Source organism: Rhamphochromis longiceps, linkage group LG14 (assembly GCF_057381845.1).
Source record: "Rhamphochromis longiceps isolate RC_006_pf linkage group LG14, R_longiceps_female_GT1.1, whole genome shotgun sequence".
NCBI classification, from domain to species: domain Eukaryota; kingdom Metazoa; phylum Chordata; class Actinopteri; order Cichliformes; family Cichlidae; genus Rhamphochromis; species Rhamphochromis longiceps.
Genome location: NC_140570.1, coordinates 41020471 through 41035470, shown reverse-complemented (window position 1 = coordinate 41035470; position 15000 = coordinate 41020471). Strand labels below are relative to the sequence as shown.

Below are 15000 nucleotides of genomic sequence, written 5' to 3'. Positions count from 1 at the left end.
GTAATTACTATGCACTTAATGCATACATATTATTAAAATATGGGCTATAACAGTTGTATTGATGTATAGCAACTTGAAATGCTCCCACAAATGGCACTACAGCATGTAAAAAAAAAAAAATAATATAAGCTCTGGCAGACTTGGTTCTATAGTAGGTCTTAAAGGGTTAAATAAATATCGTCAAATAATCGAGATCTCAATTTCAGTGAAAATAATCGTGATTATCATTTTTGCCATAATCGAGCAGCCCTACCGACTGATGCTTTCAGATTTAAACGTTTGAGCAGAACGATGGCGTGTAGAACACTCGCCGCGTGTGCCGGGACATCCTACCTGTGGAGACCGGGGAGAACTCCAGACACAGCACCTCCGAGTCGTGAGCCTCGATCTTCACCAGCTCATCCAGGAACTGCAGCCCAAAGATCCTGAACACAGAAACAGAAACGAGTCAGCCGACCTCGTCCGCGTGAGCCGAGCTAACCGAGCGCGCTCGGTTCTCACCGCAGGTTTCCGCAGCGGTCTCCGGCCGCCAGGTGCCGTCCGTCCGGGCTGATGCAGAGCACTTTGATCCCCGCCTTCCCGTCAGCTCCCGCTGCCTCCCCCTCTGCCTGCAGGTGCTGCGTGTTTTCCCCCATGTACAAGATCCTCAGCAGGTCCTGGGAGCAGACAGGAAGTCGTCAGAGACGGACAAACACAGAGTGTAATTTGGTTTTGTCACTGCCTCACGTTGCTGTAGAGGTTTGTGTGCGTGCCGGGGGGGTCGGAGTGCCACAGTCTGATGGTGTTATCGGACGAGCAGGTGAGGAAGGATGACGGAGGCAGGCAGGCCGGCTCCGGCAGCTCCGGGTACACCTGAACAAAGTACGACGAGACCCAGAGTACTTCAAACTGCTCTCACCGAATCAACGGCACAGAAGTGGAGAAGCAAGAAGACTGAGCTGAGTAAAGTTTGACTTATCTGCCTGCTTTGTTTCGCTTAATGCGCCTCATGGTCAGTAACAGATGCAGTAATGGTTCTAGTAACAACTGTGGTGCTGCTGGCTTTCCTGGCAGTATCTCAGCAGTATGTGCAGTAATGCTCGTGTGTGATTTCCATCGTAGTATTCTGGAAACAGTCCTGTACCTCTGGCTGTACAGGCAGTGTACTTCGTAGTAGTTTCAGGAGTATTATTTCATATACTGAAGGAACATAACTAGCAGTTTTTTGCCTCTCAGTATTGTTGGATCTACTAGCAGTACTTCCACAACAGTAGTGTTGCCTCGCCTCTGTCAGTGCGCCCCAGGGTGGCTGTGGCTACAATGTAGCTGCCATCACCAGTGTGTGAATGTGTGTGTGACTGGATATGTAAAGAGCTATATAAATACATCTGTCTCTGTGAGTAGTACTTACAGCAGTATCCCTGCGATTCTGGTTAGTATTTATGGGAATATTTCTAGCAGTACTTCTTACAGTATTTCTTGTAGTACTACACCGACCTCGACGCTCCAAACACAGCCGCTGTGGTACAGAGCAGAGTACAGCTTCCTGGCGTTCCTCACGTCCTTGACGTCCCACACATACAGGCTGTGGTCGTTGTACACGCAGGTCAGGTGTCTGGCAGCGGGGTCAAAGGTCAGAGCCAGTGTGTCTGGGTACTGAGCACCTGGGCTGGCAGGTAGCAGGCTTCTGTGGAACAGAGTGAGCGATCAGCAGAGTTCTGCTGTACACCGTTGGCTTCGTTTGCAGTATCCGTACCCGCTCTGAGCGAGGTCGACTCCCAGGCGGTGCGGCCGGTGCAGCGTGGTGACATACTGCAGGTTGGACGGGCCGAACACTCGGACGACGCCATCGGCGCAGCCGCAAAAAACGAAGCTCTCGCTGACCGCCAGACAGCTCGCCGACGACGTCTGTGAAGGAGAAGAGCGGCTCAGAGAGGAGCGTCCGGGCGCCGTCAGACCTCGGTCAGCTTCAGTCATGTATGATATCAAATATACCCGCCTTTTAACTGTGCGACTTTAGGACCGCGCTTCAAAGCTGTCGTTTATGAGAACGCTTCCTGTCACATGACTCGCGCTCAGAGGTCTTTCTGATTGGTTCTAAGATTAGATTCCTCATGTTTGCTCATTACAGACATAATTAGCAGCACTGACAGTATATTTGGTAGTATTTTAGTATTATATCTAATCACACAGGTGCACATATTCAGGTGAGATGTGGGCGGAGCTTGCCGACCTTCAGGTTGACCCAGGCCTCCAGGTGTCGGCTGCTGTTGAACAGACACAGCAGGCCAGAGCTGGTGATGCAGTAGGTGTTGGACGCTGTGCGGCCCCGCCCGCACGCCACCCCGCAGAACACGCTGTTCTTGTGGTCGCCTAGTAACCCCGAGCGGCCAATCAAAGGCACCGTGCTGTTCACCTGTGCGGAAGGAGAAATCAGGTGAGCAGTGACTTCAGATGAAGGCGAGAGCAGCCGTGTTCGGCCGACAGGATGTCAGGCAGGTACCCGTCGTTCTTTGGAGGCGTCCAGGTACCAGAACTTGACGTGGCGGTTTCCCGCGGTGACGAAGTAGCTGCTGTCCTGGGAGAAGGAGACGGCGAACACGCGGCTCGACACTTTGTTGGAGGCGATGATGGAGCCTTTCTGAAAAGCAAGAGAACGGCGGCCGTCACAAACGTTACTTCATCGCAGCCACAGAGTCAGCGAGTGACTGGTGTGGATTCTTACACCCTGCACAGCTCCACTCTGCCCTCTGGTGGCTGCTTTGGTTCATGACCAGGTGAGCTGTGTGTGTGTGTGTGTGTGTGTGTGTGTGTGTGTGTGTGTGTGTGTGTGTGTGTGTGCGCGCGCTCACCTTCCAGTCCCACACGCTCACAGTCATGTCGTGCTGGTATCCCACAGAGACGATGTAGGAGCTGTTGGTGGAGAACGCCACGCAGGAAATGCCGTACTTGTGACACTGAACCTCGGCCACCTGACCTCCATCTAGCTCCCAGACCCGCACGCAGGGCATGTGACCGCTCTGAGAGAGAAGAACAGGTAACGAGTGTGACGCGTGTTTGTTCCTGACAGATAACCTTCTGTGAGGAGGAGGCTCATTTCTCTGCTTCCTCTGCACGAGTATCTACTAGGGGTGCAACGATATTCGTATCGATATTGAACCGTTCGATACAGTGCTTTCGGTTCGGTATGCATATGTATCGAACAATACAACATTTGTAATTTATTTTATCAATTTTCCTTCTGACGATGCTGTCTGTGTGGAGCGCTCAGTGAATCTGTGTTCGACTACTCCGCCTAGGCTGCACTGTCGAGCGCAGATCCACTGAGTGCTCCACACAGACAGCATAGTCAGAAGGAAGAGCGCAGGGCACCTCCCCCACCCTCATTCAGATCTGGCGTTTGGAATTATTTTGGTTTTCATGTGACGTATGACCCTGAAGGTAAGCGAGTCATGCACTAAAGTAAAACAGTATGTTGGATGTGCCACGCAATGCTCAATTACATGGTGGGAACTAGTGTGTTAGCGCAGTTAGCTCGTTAACGTGTTGGCCGTCTAGCCCCATGCACGGGGCGATCGGCGGTAGCTCGTTAACGGAGATTTGCCGTGTTGTGGCGTTAAGGTCATTTCAACGAGATTAACCTGAAAGCACTAGTGGGAACACAACGAATATGACTGCACATTTACACCGACATCATCCTAGTGCAAAGACAAAAACAACAAGCATGCTACTAACTTTAGCCGAGTCATTTAGACAGCCGTTAGCACATGATTCTCCTTATGGGGACCTGATATGTTTAATATGCTGCTGAGAATATAGCCCAGAAGAAGCGGATAGTATAGCTTTTATTTTGGAAAGAGACATTTCTCTGTAACAAACTCTCTTTTCCAAAGATGAGTGATTCCTCAATCAGATACAGGGCTCGCAATATCGCTAGCCCGACGTCCCGGGGCTAGCGATTTTTCCAGTCAGGCTACCAAAATCTATCTCTTCCCTGCCCGTCGGGCTATTGTAGGAAAAATATATGTCAATGCTTTTGCATTCTTTCAGAAATGTAGCTGGGTAATTATGTCATTGGCATCGGTGAGCCACTGTCAATATGTGACATATTGAAGTCGCGTTTGAATTTGCGCTTGTTTTTTTGCTTTCACTTTGCAATCGTGCGAACTGTGTATAGAGAGCGACAGCACTGATCTGTGAGTGATGATAATTTGTGCACCAATTCCTCTGACATCGTCTTATTAATCGTTAGCTTACTATGCAAACATGACAAGTGAAATCTCCCGCAGCTTAAACATGTGAGAGGTTGATCGCGCAGAGAATCGCTGAGCTTATGTGAGTGAGTGTGTAAAAGCATTTCAGTTCTGCTGAGCCAAATAAGACAGGTCAGGGTGAAGAAGTGACAGCCAAAGAAAAGCTTACCACAAAACGGAGAAGTTATGACAAATCAGACTATGAGGCAAAAAGAAAGTGCAGCTTTATGGTTTCATGGACAAAAGAATTTCTGTGGCTGCGATATGACGAGCTAAATAACCAGGGCTGCACATAAGTGGTCCGCAGGTGCGCATTCGCTGTCACAATAAAAAACACGCACAAGGGTTAGGGTTAAATTTAAAAACTGTACTTTTGAGTTAAAATATATATTTATAATTTTAATAAATGACAAATTAAAAAGGCATGAACATTTTTTTTGTATCGAAAAAATATCGAACCGTGACACCAAAGTATCGAACCGAACCGTGAATTTTGTGTATCGTTGCACCCCTAGTATCTACGTGTGCTCGTGTTTTGTGCTGAGAACAACTCCTCTACATGAGAACCAGGACGCCCAGGGCCCGCTCCTGCCAGGCAGTCCCAGGACATCTCCTGGCTGGCTTGGGAATGCCTCGACGTGCTCGTCACCGTGAACCCCGGGAGCTTCACCGGCTGCACGCCCGAGTTACCTGCACGGTGTCGTCATGTTAGGGGGAGGTAGGGTGGGCAGAGTCAGTCGTGTAGGTTCTTACCTCACCGGTGACCAGGTGCTTCCCATCGTGAGAGAACGCCAACGCGCTGAAGGGTTTCCTGAAATACACAACACAGGTCAACACTTCTGTCCTGAGCAACACGCCCAAAGATCACCTGACCTCGAGGGTCCGCCCCGAGCTCAGGGTCGGCGTACCTGGAGGCGCTGATGATGTGACTCTGTTTGTTCTTCTTCGGGTGAAGCAGCACGACGACACACCTGCAACACACAAACAGGTTCACTGGGGTGAACACCATCTGCTGCCAGCGCCATCGCCCGGGTCCACCAGGCAGATGTGGAGCAGGAACGCTGCGAGAAAACAAACGCAGGCCGATCGGCGCCACCGGCCAGCAGCGAGCACAGCTCCATCCTCCTTTTCTGCCTCACACAGTCGTGCAGTCCTGGAGCGTCAAACACTGAAGCAACTAAACACCACAAAGACAAATAAAGTCGACTCGGTGACACGGAGTCAGAGTCCCCGTGACTGTAGTTGTTAGTATGTTGACCCGTTAACAGCCTTAAATTTGAAGTCAACCAGAGGACCGTTACAAACAGCTGTAGTTTCATCAGTTTACAGTCTGAGCTCCGACTGCTTCGTGCTCCTTTTACTCTGTTGGCGGCGGGTCGCTGTGGACACGTCTGCTGCTTTCAGCTAACGTGTGCGTTACAAGAAGCGCTAAGTGTTCCTGCACATTCATCAGCTGGTATACGGCCCCGGTTCTCCCGGTCCCCGTTTATTCAGCCCGATTAGTGCTTTCAACCCGCCGCAGAAAAGAAGAATTAAAGTTGGTCTAAAGAATCAATACTTCCTATAGATAACCCAGGAAAGATCAATGCTTTAGATCAGATAAAGCAAGCACAAGCTGGACCAGGGCTCGCAAAATCGCTAGCCCGCCGTCCCGGGGCTAGCGATTTTTCCAGTCGGGCTACCAAAGTCTATCTCTGCCCTGCCCGTCGGGCTGTCGTAGGAAGGAAACATATATGTCAATGCTTTTGCATTCTTTCAGAAATGTAGCTGGGTAATTATGTCATTGGCATCGGTGAGCCACTGTCAATATGTGACATATTGAAGTCGCGTTTGAATTTGCGCTTGTTTTTTTGCTTTCACTTTGCAATCGCGCGAACTGTGTATAGAGAGCGACAGCACTGATCTGTGAGTGATGATAATTTGTGCACCAATTCCTCTGACATCGTCTTATTAATCGTTAGCTTACTATGCAAACATGACAAGTGAAATCTCCCGCAGCTTAAACATGTGAGAGGTTGATCGCGCAGAGAATCGCTGAGCTTATGTGAGTGAGTGTGTAAAAGCATTTCAGTTCTGCTGAGCCAAATAAGACAGGTCAGGGTGAAGAAGTGACAGCCAAAGAAAAGCTTACCACAAAACGGAGAAGTTATGACAAATCAGACTATAAGGCAAAAAGAAAGTGCAGCTTTATGGTTTCATGGACAAAAGAATTTCTGTGGCTGCAATATGACGAGCTAAATAACCAGGGCTGCACATAAGTGGTCCGCAGGTGCGCATTCGCTGTCAAAATAAAAAACACGCACAAGATAAGAAGTTGCAACACACACAATATTATACTTTAATGTATAATATTGTAACGGAAACAAAACATCAATCAAAAAATTGCTCTTTTTTATTCGGGCTACTTAAATTTATTTTGGGCTACCAAAAACTGAAGAGTCCCTGCCCGAAGGGCTACCAGGGATTTTGAAATTTTGCGAGCCCTGAGGACTATTGAATGAAAACACCATCAAGCTGACTTTGGCCCACATGGCAGTACGTGTGACATCAGCATACCTGCAGAGAGCTCGTCACCCGTCTGCCACACTCAAGATGATTTGAAATGTGTGATTTCAGATCAGAGGGCAGCGCAGCGTCAGTGAAGAAACGACCTGACTAATATTTGACACTGATCTGAGGTCAGCTCTTTGATAACTTATGCAGATAACTTCAGGTTTAACTGTGAGTTTACAGTCTGATGAAGGCAGGTCACCATGGTAACTGATGCTGCATACCTAACGAGCTGGGTCATGTTCTAGATCAACAGGTGTAGATGGACACATCCTGACCAATCAGATCTCTCTCAGACCGTTTGAGTGTCTGAAGTCTGATTTTAAGGACGCTCTGCTGCTGCTCACTGTGTGTCAGAGACACAGCGGCTCCACCAGAAACATCCCGACGTCTGCTGTGGCTGACTGAGACTGCTCACACCGAATCTGTGATCGGCGTGAGGAAGACTGTGGGTGCGGTAACAGCCTCTTTGTTTCACTGACCTCAGAGGTTTCCTTCCATCTCTCAACCGGCTGCTGACAGCAGTAAAAACTGCTCATTACTGAGGTTTGACCTCACTGGTCTGAACCGTCCGGCAGCTCAGCCTTCAACCTGCCCAACATACTCTCCATCACTCATGACCAACGCAACCCAAACCTTGGGTTAAACCCTGAAGTTTACTCCCTGAACCACGAATCCTACTATACTGCACAGAGCTCTGGTGGCTTAAAGGAGGCGGGACTTACCCTGCAGGGTAGGCAATGAGTCCTGTGTTGGGGTCAGAGGTCAAACCACTGCTGCTGGCTGTGCTGATACCCAAGACTTTCTCCAAACAGACCTGAAACAATAACACACACAAGTCCATTTAAAAATCTCATGATTTAACAGTCCCACCGTGCACACAGGTCGTTTCCAGTGATATAAGCAGAGGCCTCCAGCTCACACAGAACAACAGTGCACACAAAAACACAGAGACAACTAAAACCGGAGTCATCTAAGTGAAACTTGTTTTCAGCAGATTGAAACTGATGTCAGGAACATTAGGAATCAGCTGCTGTGGGATCAGAGCACGCTGTTTACATGAATCTGTGCCTAAAATAAACTTTTAAGAGAGTTTGTGTTCACTCTCCTTCAGCATGGAGTCCGTGTGAGGAGGAGACAGCCTCTCCCTCGGTCTGTTGTCTAAACTTTAGCCTGTGGCTGTAGCTGCTGTAACTTCGCAGCGATTTAAACTCCGCACATTCAGACTTCTCACTTCCGTAATAACAAACAGGCTCTTAGCCTCCAGGCCTCTCAGGTGCTTTTGATACTGGCTGTAAGCTAACCCGAGCTCCTCGCTAAAACTCTCACAGCTAACGGGACTGTGACGCTAGCAGTTAGCCTGTTAGCTGAGGCTGTACCCGGCTGCTGGAGCTCCTCTTCCCCTGGCTCTGTCTGCTCTTCCTCCCGGCCGGTTGCTTCCTCTTCGCGGGCTTGGCCGAACCGCAGTCCGCTCCCTCTGCCATGACAGCAGAGGTACTTGACACTTTGACAAAGTTAATAGAAATACTCGGGCTGATATCAGTCTAAACGCCGCAGCGTGGGTACATAAACCTCCCACAAAGAGAGCTTCTCCGCGGGTGATGAACTGCTGACAGCCGCCTGCGTCGTATAAACTGTCGCTACAGGAAACCTGACACTTTTGTCTGCGGCGGGACTCCGGTTCAAACCAAGCCCCGCCCACAAAACAGAGAACTAGCCAATGGACAGCGGAGGCGTAGAAATCCCGCCTAACGTCGCCAAACCAGCCAATCAACAATCCGTAGCGTCGCTATCGTCATCATTATTATTATTATTATTATTATTAGTAGTAGTAGTAGTAGTCTATGGATAGTATAGCAATTTAGATATAATTTAGATATAGCAGTGATGGTTATAAAGTCTAACAGCTGCTGGGAGGAATGGGCCATAACGCTCCTCTGTGTACGCAGCAGTCTGACTGAAGGAGCGCTCCAGTTCTTCCACAGCTTCATGCGTGGGGGTGGAGACACTGTCCAAGAGTTCTTCTGTCTCCAACACCTGCACTGGGTCGGGGGGGCATCCAAGCCAGTGTTGGTCAAGTTACTTGAAAAAAGTAATTAGTAACTAATTACTGATTACTTCTTCAAAAAAGTAATCCCATTACTTTACTGATTACTTATTTTCAAAAGTAATTAGTTAATTTTCAAAAACATGATACACAACCTGAATACGCAATAAAGAAGAGACCTTTCAGCCCAATTCTATTTTTCTGCATAATCCATCATATGAAACTGAATCAAATGAAAAAGTCTGTTTTTAAAACTTGTTTCTTTAGTTTTAATCTTCTAACTTTTATGCACATTGCATTAAGCAAATATAAAATTATGTTCAAAAGTCTTTGACTTGCAGATATGTGTTTAAACCTATTTCCTGCATATTCCAGCACATAAAATAAAATAATGTTTTGTGTTTACACTCTTTCAAACAGATGCAAGTAAAACACAGCAGAAATAAATAAAATCAAAGACTCAGCAGCTCTGAGTCCTGTTGCTCTTAAATCTATAGTCACCTGTGTAGCAGGAGTGGGGCGGGTGGAGGTTTGTCCACAGTGGTCGTGTCAGTGGGGGGATCTGGGGGTTTCTCTGTGAGTGTCACGTTTCTGTGGCAGCGTGCTCGCTGCTCGCTCAGATTTGAAGTTTAATTCTTATGTTTCTCCATCTGTGAGTGAAGTTAGCTCTATTTCTTTTCTCTCCCCCTGAAATCAGCAGCTGGACCTTTAGCTGCAACACACTGTGAGACAAACTGCACACACACAGTTTGTGTGTTTGCTGATGATTGTTGAGCTGATAGAAACACTGCATTTTATACCTCTTCTTCTGTAGTGCTAGCTAGATTCTAGAGTACGATCAGCAGCTCGATCGCTGTCTCAGCACAGGGACACCAAGGAGTGAGTGGCCAGCTGATCTCAGAGACGGTGGGGTATATATAGAAGGTCTGCCAGGTAAATGGGAGACAGGACATTTAAAATTTTATAAGCAAGACTTTAAATTCATTATAAAATAAAGAGGGGGCTAGCTAGATTGTTTGTGTCACGTGAGCAGAAGAGAAGCATCCTGGACAATTAATGCAAGAGGACCTAAGTTGATCACACAGCAGTGGGGAGTAGACTTCATCACAGTGCTGTTGAGCCAACCATCCCTTTAACACTAACTAGTAATGACTTCATGAACTTCTTCACAAATAACATTTTTACCATTAGAGAAAAAATTACCAGTAATCATCCCACAGATGTAACATTATCTACAGCTACTCTTAGTACCATTGATGTTAAGTTAGACTCTTTTTCTCTAATTGATCTTTCTGAGTTAACTTCAATAATTACTTCCTCCAAACCATCAACGTGTCTTTTAGACCCCATTCCTACAAAACTGCTCAAAGAAGTCCTGCCATTAATTAATGCTTCGATCTTAAATATGATCAACCTATCTCTAATGATCAGCTATGTACCACAGGCCTTCAAGCTGGCTGTAGTTAAACCTTTACTCAAAAAGCATCTCTAGAAACCATATCGAGATCAAATTTTAGATACATTTCCAGAAAATGTTGAGCGGAGTCTGGATTTTAACTCTGGGGTTGCTAATTTCCATCTTTGGAACGTACACCAGTAAACATCTTTTAAAGCAGTTATCAGACGTTCTTATCAAATGCAGCCGAATTTTTAAAATATGCGGTAGATGTAATTAGGAGTCATCCCTTAGATCACAGGCTTCCTCGCAGCCTGGAAGTACAAGCAGCACACCTGTGCTGCCCCTCGGCAGGCTTCCAGAAATGGACATCAGAGCTGAAGCAGCTGAACTACGTACAGGAAGAAGCACAAATGAAGCTGAATTTGACCTGCGAAGCTTCTTATGTGAAGTCACAAAATAAAGATTCCACCGTAATCAGTTAAATGTTGAGCACCCCTCAATAAACCCAATGAAGCACAGGACACAGAACTCAATGAAAATCAAGTTTTATTAGAATACGATGCAAAGCTCACTCAGAAAAATAAAGCTTCCTGTCGCTCTGTAAAAACGTGTCTCACTGGTAGCTGCAGAAACATTCTGAGTAAATAAAGGTTCCAACACAGAGACAGGTCAACGTGAGGCGGCTAAAGTAAAAACTTAAAGTCTGCAGATCACAGTGTGTCCTTTTAAAAAGCTCGCAGCCAGGGGACTAATGAGGAAACAGCTGGATTAGAGGTTTACATTCCAGCTGTGCTGTTTTCACTGGCCCCGCCTCACCGTGCTCACAGACACAAGGTCCTGTGTAAGTTTCAGCTAGAAGCTCTATAGTGCAGTGTGAGCTCCACAGCTGAGCTCGCATGATCCCACTGCACCACAGAGGAAGAAGTTACAGGTTAAAGGCCAGCGAGTAACACCATCTGAATCCAAAATGTTCACAAAGATCAAACACAGTGATTTCACTAGAATAAAAACCTCGGGAAAAGGACAAACCGTCCTCCTGCAAACCTCCTGAAAAACAGTTTAAAATCAACAGTTTAGTGCAAACAAAGTCAACTTAAATCCAAAAAGTCTAAAAGCTCAATAACACACAAACAGTCTTCCTCTGTCTTTAAGGAGTCCCTCATGTTAGCGTTTCAGGGCCTCTGCTGTTTCCAGTAAACCTGTTAATACATTTAAAGCTCCGGCTTCACCCAAACCTCCAGTTTGTGTCGTTTCCAGGCAGAGAGGATGAAGAGCTGGAGGTCCAGGCCAGGAAGAAATCTGACCTCTGAGTCTGCAAGTGCTTACATGCCAACACGCTAGCTGGGAATCGCGGTTTCCCGACTTTGTTCCTTGTGATAAGCACCGACTCTGAATGCTGTCCTGACATTTCTCCACCCAAGTCTGAATCCTTCATCGTGAACTTCTTTGTTGCCCTAAAAATATTCAGAAATGTGAGCGTGTGCACGGACGTCAGGGGAAGCGCCGGCTCCACGTTATGCATTTGGTCCCATCCTTAGAGTTTGTTTAGTTCAGGTGATGTGTGTGCTGCCCCCTGCTGGTTCCTGCTATGATGTCACGTATGTGAAGGTGTACGATTGGACTTTACTGTAAATGGTAATTAGAAGGATACTGGTTTTCATGTTCCTGTGGTTTCCTGTTAGTGACAGTGACTGAGGGTAAATTTAGTGTGAATATGAGACGTGACTGCAGATGTTCCTTCTGTAACAAAAACATCTTTCCAGGTTTAGGCTGCCGTTCAGACAGAAATAGATATTTAAAGATGGTTCCCTGAGTATTTCCTTAAAAAAAACAGTTAATTATGCAAACTATCTGTAAAACAGAAATCTGTCTGAACAGATGGTTCCATGTGAAGAATGCATCATTAACTTCCTGTGTAGGACACATTGAAGCTGCTGTTATTACACTGAAGGCTGAGGGCCGGCTGCTGTTCGCTTCACTTCCTTATTGCAGCGTAAACATGACTGTGATAAGAACGCAGGCCGAGCGTGGACTTGAAGGCACCGCGAGGACTTCCTGGTTGTCATCACCTGCTGCATTGGTAGACTCCTGCCTGGCTGCGCGCAGGCTGACGGCCGCAGGTCAGACCGAGGCGGCGGCAAGGCGATGAAGGCACGGTGGTTTCTCAATCGATTAGTTCACAAATGTGCGGTGAACTCTCCGCAGCGAGAGTTTGTACATTCAGTGTGTGCATCTAAACAGCAGCTCTGAAGGTGGGGTAAGGTCCCGTCTCACCGTCTTCAGACAGGCATACCATTAGAAAAATAAAGTTATCAAAATAAAAGCCCATTCTGTCAAGTTCCCTTCAGAAAGACCTGATTACAGTTTATTGCTTTGGAGGCAGTCGGTCCTACAAAGAAGGGAAAAAACACTTTAAGAAGACTCGTTTAAATCCAGAACAACATCAGACTGTTAAAGCGGCAGCGCCCAGTTTGTTAAACTAGGTCTGGATGCACGCTCTGGGTTAAACTGGTTTGCCAGGTCTGGGTCGGGTTACCTGGGTTCAGCCGCAGCCAGGATCAGGACCGGAAGACGTGGACGGCTCTGACGACGTACTGGCGACACATGGGGCACTCGCTCATTCTCTTTCCACACTTGGTGCAGGTGACCATGTGACCGCACTCCAGCAGCACGCAGTCGATGGGGGAGTCCATACAGATCTTACAGAGGTTCTCCTCCAGACCTCCGGTGCCGACACCGCCCGATTCTGGAGACGAAGGAGCGACAACCGCTTCTTTAATAACAGCATGTAAACACGACATCAGCGTTACTCGGTGTGATCAGACTCACCTGAAGCGTTCACAGCGTTGGCAGCTGAAAGCAAAACAGAAACACAAGAAAGCTGTTTCAAAAGTGTTTGAAGAACGGAGGCCTGTGTGCAGCATCCTCTCTAAACCGAGAGGACGTCCGCTCGTGAGGAAACTTTTCCTACTCTAACTTATTTTTCACGTCTGTGATCAGAACTGATCCGATTTAAATGCTGAGCGCTTTGAGCACTCTGGGAGAATCAGTCCATTTACCATTTGGTGCAAACGTGAACCAAACAGGACAAACTCAGAATCACTTCCCTTTTGAATTTTAGTGCACGTTGTTTTCTTTGAGTATCATGAAAGCGTAACTGTAGGGGGCGCTCTCCTTCTGTATATGTATTAAGTCTGTTTCGTGTTAACAGTGGACTCTCTCACCCAGCAGGCTCTGCTGGTCCTGGTACAGGCGCCTCACTCTCTCCATCAGCTCCCACTTCTCACAGCAGCCTTTGTAGTCCACAAAGTTCCTGGCCAGGATTTCCTTCAGCTGCCGGACGCTGAGCGCCTCGATGTCATCCAGGCAGGTCAGGTCCGCCAGAGACGCCCTGCGGCCGGTAACCGGGGCGTCTTCGGGGTCCCAGGTCTGAACCGAGACACAGAGTCACTCAGGAAACTCAGACTCGGGTTTAAAAACAGAACCAGGACATAAGCTCGCTCTGAGCTCTCCCTCTCTCATTATTGGACACTTAACGGCCGGTTCTGGGTTTACCTGGTCTTCATCCTGAATGTCAGGCTCAGCAGGGGCTGTCTCTGTGGGTGGGGCCGGGGCCTCGGGGTGTACAGTGGGGGGGTCAGGAGTTGGAGTAGGTGTGGGGGGCTCGGGAGTGGAGGTGGAGATGCGAGGTGCTGGCGAATGAGAGGTCACAGAGGGCGGGTGGGTGCTCGGGGTCTCGGGGCCGGAGCTGCTCGACGGGGACGGCTGCTGACCCAGAACCAGCTCCACCAGCTCCTCCTGCAAACAGGAAACAGCGGCAGGAACAAACTCATCATGTAGATCATTCAGCAGCAAAAACTCTAGATGGTTTTAATGGAGACCGTGACTAGAGAAACCCTCTGCCTGGATCCCACAGGGCGGGACCAGGTGCCACACTGGTGAGCGCCCAGTGTGTGTGCAGTGTTTAATAGTCTCCATCATGTAAACCCGTGACACTTTACACACACGGGACATGTCAGCTAGTTTGCAGCAGACGTCTGCCCGTGCTTGCGTGCTCTGCAGAACGCGGTTGCATGCTACACCTGACATCTGCTTCAACAGCATCTCTCTCTTCGTGTCTGAAGGACTAAGCTGAGCAGCCCACAGACCGGCTGTTTGTGACACTGCCCCCTGGTGGAGGTAAACAGCTACAGCACGGAGACCGAGTCATTACGGGTTAAACATCATCAGACCAGGCGCACAGCGCTGTGCTCAGGCACAAAGATGTGAACAGAGAGGAGTGTGCTCCCACAGGAGACCAAAAATTTCAGCTTTGCTTTGTGCCAGCCTCACAGACGATGGATTCTCCAGCAGCAACAGAAGCAGAGGTCATCAGAGGTCATCAGAGGTCATCAGAGGTCAGCTGGAGCGCTCAAGCTCTGACGCCAGCACCCAGTCAGACTCTTCCTCCTCTTCCCTGTTATGAATGCGAAGAGGAGGAACAACACTCCAGCAACTGCACGAGTGCGACGGACCGTGAATATGGTTAATCAGGCCATAGCGGGTCTCACTGACTCCTCCCACCTGGATACCGCACTAAAACACAAGAATACGTGCACGTCTCATCAGGAAGTGGGAAATATGACGCATACGTCACCTTTTCTCTGCACATGTGGGTGGAAACCTCGTGCAGGTGCAGGTAGTCCCGGAGCTCCTTCACTTTCAGCTTCATCAGCTCTGCCCGCTCCAGCAGGTTGCCGTAGAAACGCTGACAGGTGTGACAGAGGCGTGGC

General features: G+C 48.2%; 2 protein-coding genes across 3 annotated transcripts in view; both read right to left on the bottom strand.

The window, feature by feature from the left end:
* Positions 1–8432, bottom strand: part of wdr62 (WD repeat domain 62) — a 21329-nt gene extending 12897 nt beyond the window's left edge. Inside the window, exons 1-12 of one of the 2 annotated variants that reach the window (XM_085380782.1) lie at positions 8162–8432; positions 7508–7599; positions 5141–5203; positions 4986–5043; positions 2832–2999; positions 2483–2620; positions 2213–2395; positions 1736–1887; positions 1477–1663; positions 727–852; positions 502–656; positions 334–425 (exon numbers count right to left, since the gene is read on the bottom strand). In XM_085380782.1, the coding sequence (XP_085236908.1) occupies positions 334–425; positions 502–656; positions 727–852; positions 1477–1663; positions 1736–1887; positions 2213–2395; positions 2483–2620; positions 2832–2999; positions 4986–5043; positions 5141–5203; positions 7508–7599; positions 8162–8266 (1519 nt within the window). In that variant the 5' untranslated portion in view covers positions 8267–8432. Of the gene's footprint in view, positions 1–333; positions 426–501; positions 657–726; positions 853–1476; positions 1667–1735; positions 1888–2212; positions 2396–2482; positions 2621–2831; positions 3000–4985; positions 5044–5140; positions 5204–7507; positions 7600–8161 lie in introns of both variants that reach the window. The other variant, XM_085380781.1, reaches the window with a different exon arrangement.
* A 2345-nt stretch (positions 8433–10777) lies between these two features.
* Positions 10778–15000, bottom strand: part of rffl (ring finger and FYVE-like domain containing E3 ubiquitin protein ligase) — a 16300-nt gene continuing 12077 nt past the window's right edge. Inside the window, exons 3-8 of the mRNA XM_085380402.1 lie at positions 14865–15000; positions 13784–14026; positions 13453–13657; positions 13058–13081; positions 12765–12974; positions 10778–12617 (exon numbers count right to left, since the gene is read on the bottom strand). The exon at positions 14865–15000 is cut by the window's right edge and continues 62 nt beyond it. Of these exons, the coding sequence (XP_085236528.1) occupies positions 12787–12974; positions 13058–13081; positions 13453–13657; positions 13784–14026; positions 14865–15000 (796 nt within the window). The 3' untranslated portion in view covers positions 10778–12617; positions 12765–12786. The remainder of the gene's footprint in view (positions 12618–12764; positions 12975–13057; positions 13082–13452; positions 13658–13783; positions 14027–14864) is intronic.